The sequence below is a fragment of the Mercenaria mercenaria genome, unplaced genomic scaffold (assembly GCF_021730395.1).
Source record: "Mercenaria mercenaria strain notata unplaced genomic scaffold, MADL_Memer_1 contig_4547, whole genome shotgun sequence".
NCBI classification, from domain to species: Eukaryota; Metazoa; Mollusca; class Bivalvia; order Venerida; family Veneridae; genus Mercenaria; species Mercenaria mercenaria.
In genome coordinates this window covers 12,959-16,654 of record NW_026462784.1, presented here as the reverse complement: position 1 = coordinate 16,654, position 3,696 = coordinate 12,959, and the positions used below count along the sequence as shown (strand labels likewise).

The window sequence follows — 3,696 nt, the reverse complement described above, 5'->3', positions numbered from 1 at the left end:
ACGAAACCCAGTACGTCTCTAAGTGATCTTGTTTTGGCAGTTCATGATCAGGGATAAGAAGGTAATTTCCCCATGCTCCCCAACCAGGCGTCTTCTGTCATGCACGGAACCAAATGGGCAAACCGGTCAAACAGATTGGCAACTGCAACAGAAAGATTGATATTTAGCATTTATGTTTCAGTTAAAGAAATTGAATAATGAATTAAAGTTATCAACAAAAATGTTTGTTCCATCTTCATTGCATCCCCTTCAAGGAAATGACTAAATGTTGCTGCTTTATCAAAAGTAGCTAAATGTACTCTTTAACAAAATGTATCTTTCTTGGAAACTGCTGATAGGCTGTTTAAAATATTCTGCAGCTTAAAATAAATTTCAAAGCTTTAATAGTATCCCTTAGGTCTGGTTTTAAGAAGCTGAGTGATTGAAGGGTAGCATCTTTGAATGGGAACTTGGCAACCATAGTAGCAACCATCTTCTCATAGAAGACCCGCACATCACTGAAATATACCATAACATGTATTTAAGCAACAGTCATCCATTTATATTGAAGTGAGAAAAATAGGAATGAAAATAGCTATTGCAAGATGTAAACATTTATAAGCCTAACTGAAAAAGTTGTGTATTTATGAAGTCATGATCTGCAAAAAAACCCCACTTTTTTTCTAAAGAAGCAACTACCTGAAGAATTTCTTTGTTATCTCTGTGGACACATCACTGTTGTCGAGGTATTCTCTAACACGCCAGCCAACAGCTAGTCTCTCATCATCATGTTGGTTTTCCCGAACCTGGAAGGGTACCTTGGGGAGATCTGTTGCATCACGGATAACTTCCGTGGTTGTGAAGCGCCCCATCAACTTTCGAAGCAGTCTAGTCATCTCGGTGTGGAGGTAGCCAATCATGGATTCACCACCCTGTTAAGGAAGATAATGCAATTAACTTACCATTAAAAAATACATTTCATGTTTGTAATAATTTCTTCACTTTTAAGGCAAAATTTCACACATGAAATGCTTACTTATAATGTATACAATATACATGTGTCATATCATTAATGATTTAATTTTACATCTTTTTTATTAAATGCTTTACCTGAAACATAACGTTGAACTCATTCATGAAGGGGAGCAAAAAACTCCAGGAACCCGGTAGTAGAGCCACATCAGGGGATCATTCAGCCAGTCTGATACACGTTTCACTCTACCGGACTTCTCAACATCTTCATGGCTGGTAAAAGTATGACTTTAGAGCTGACCACGGGTGAAGGGAAACCGAGACACACACTTCTCAAGAGACAGCCATCGTGTTTGGGAGTGACGGATGATCTTCAATGCATCGGTGTTGGTGAATTCAAGGAACTCCTTGTAGGCCTCTTGGGGGTTTTGTACTGAAAGTGAAATAGTTGCAAACAATGTATGTAAAATTTGAACTTTCTTCAACTTTCCATAGCTTTTTATCCACTAAACATTCGCTTGAATTTGGTATGGTGTCTGCTGTTCAAACATGAGGTTGTGGTTTAAGCACCATAGAGCCATGATCTCTGTACCCACCTATAAATATTTATATTAAACTTTCCATCACTTCTGTCAAAATAAGCTGGTGTGAGTTAAATTTAAGTTTTTAATTTTGGTGTATTTACCTTCTCCGAAAGTGGTGAACACCTCAGTCAGTAAAAACATCCACTGGTAGAGCTAGGGTCCCTTTACTGCTTTCTGGCACAGTTGGTTAGCCAGATGACACACACAGCCCAATGTCGAAGACATTTGGATTGGCTTCCTTGACCCTTGAAGAACCACTGTTTATTCTTTACCGACCATCACATTCAGTTGTCAACGAGAACCCAACACAGTTCTTCCCCGGGATATCCCCGGGCACTGAAATTATACCAAAAATACCAAATATTTTATACCCAATTAAATTTTCTGCAGCAACTTTCAATTTAATACAACATTTTGATTATTAATTTGTTTGTTTGTTTGTTTTGGGTTTAACGCCCTTTTTCAACAATACTTAACTAGAAAATGCTTTTGTAAAAAAGCGCATGTCTCCCCCAATGCAAAGTCCTATAGGCAAGAAGTAATGGGGGGGTTTAAGGAGCGAAAGTCAAAGGGACACTGAGGGTTGGTGAAATTTGGGATCATCTACTTGGCATGTCCGTCACCCCGCTATTTTCAAACTTTTGGGCCTTTGTGGTTCCCCAAGTCACTTTTTGGTCCTGTGTTTTTCCTTTGATAAAGTGCCCAAAAAATTTAAATAGGGGTCATCTATTTCTGCATGCCCCCGACGCCCTATTAAGTTTAACATATTTGGTCAAGTGGTTTAAAGGGTTTTTAAAAAAATTGATTTTAATAAACAGGCCTGTGCCTTGGGCCCTTTTAATTTGAGGGCCCCCAAAATAAATTTGGGGTACCCTTTCTGCATGTTAAATTCTTCCAAAGAAGTTTCAAATTTTGGTCAAGGGGGTTTCTCAAGTTATTGATCAAAAACGGGTTATCAATGTTCAGGCCTCTGTGCCCTTGCCCTTTTAATGGATTTGCCCCCAAAAAACAATGGGGGGTCATTTACTTTTGCTTTGAACAATCATCCTTTTAAATTTTTAAACTTTCTGGGTCGAGGGTTTTCAAGTTATTGTTTGGAAATGGTTTTCCATTTTTCGGGCCCCCTGGGGCCCTTTGACCTTTAACAGGGGGGCCCAAAAAATCGTTAGGGGTATTATCTGCTTCCAATCACCTATAAATTTTTTCTAATTCTGGGTCAAGTGGTTTTTAATTTTTCTGACCGGAAATGGGTTTTCAATGTTCGGCCCCTGTGCCCTTAAATTTTTCACAGAGGGGCCTAAAAATCTTTTAAGGGGTCATCTACTTTTGCATGACCAATACCCTATTAATTTTTAAAACATTCGGGGGTCAAGGGGTTTTTCTCAAGTTATGCCCAGAAAGGGGTTTTTTTTTGTTAAGGCCCCTGTGCCTTGATTTTTAAAGGGGTTTTACCCCAAATTTCGTTTAGGGGTCATCTATTTTGCATTTTTAAAATTCATCCTATAAAGTTTTCAACATTTTTGGGGCCAAAGGGTTTTCTCTTTTTAAATTGATAAAAAATGGTTTTCCTTGTTGGGGCCCCCTGTGACCTTGCCCTTTGAGGGGAGGGCCCCAAAAATTTAAATTAGGGGGTCTCTATTTGCCAATCACCCTTTTAAAGTTTCAAAATTCTGGGCCCAAGTGGTTCTTAGTTTTTGATCGGAAATGGTTTTAAAGTTCGGGGCCCCCTGTGCCCTTGCCCTTGACATTTGGGGCCCCCAAAAATCAATAGGGTCATTTTCCCTTTAGGGCCCAAATTCATCTTTAAATTTTTCAACTTTTTGGGTAAAGGGGGTTTTCTCTATTTATTGATGGGGGAAATGGTTTTAAATTTTTTCGGCCCCTGTGCCCTTGCCCTTTTTGAGGGAGTGCCCCCAAAATCAATGGGGGGTCATCTTCTTAAAGGGCCAAATTCATCCTATGAAGTTTAAACATTCTGCGTCGTGGTTCTTAGTTATTGATGGGAAAAAGGGTTTTTCAATTTTTCAGGCCCCTGGGGCCTTGCCCTTTTGGGACGGAGTGCCCCCAAAAGAAATAGGGGTCTTTTTACCCCCAGAAAGCCCTAAAACCCTTTATGAATTTTAAAGGTTTTTGGTAAAAAAGGGTTTTCCCCTGTTATTGC

General features: G+C 39.3%; 1 protein-coding gene across 1 annotated transcript; it reads right to left on the bottom strand.

The window, feature by feature from the left end:
- Positions 1–343: 343 nt before the first annotated feature.
- LOC128553963 (uncharacterized) lies at positions 344–1,125 on the bottom strand. The gene is made up of 3 exons (XM_053535162.1): positions 1,090–1,125; positions 679–911; positions 344–497 (listed from the first exon to the last, which is right to left on the bottom strand). The coding sequence occupies exons 1-3, from the start codon at positions 1,114–1,116 to the stop codon at positions 344–346; spliced, it is 414 nt and encodes a 137-aa protein (XP_053391137.1). The 5' UTR covers positions 1,117–1,125.
- Positions 1,126–3,696: the final 2,571 nt, after the last annotated feature.

Coding starts and splice junctions, on each gene's coding strand:
- LOC128553963 (XM_053535162.1), bottom strand. CDS start 1,116: ATGAATGAGTTCAACGTTATGTTTCAG. Junction 912..1,089: donor AGTTCAACGTTATGTTTCAG/GTAAAGCATTTA, acceptor CTTCCTTAACAG/GGTGGTGAATCCATGATTGG. Junction 498..678: donor ATAACAAAGAAATTCTTCAG/GTAGTTGCTTCT, acceptor GGTATATTTCAG/TGATGTGCGGGTCTTCTATG.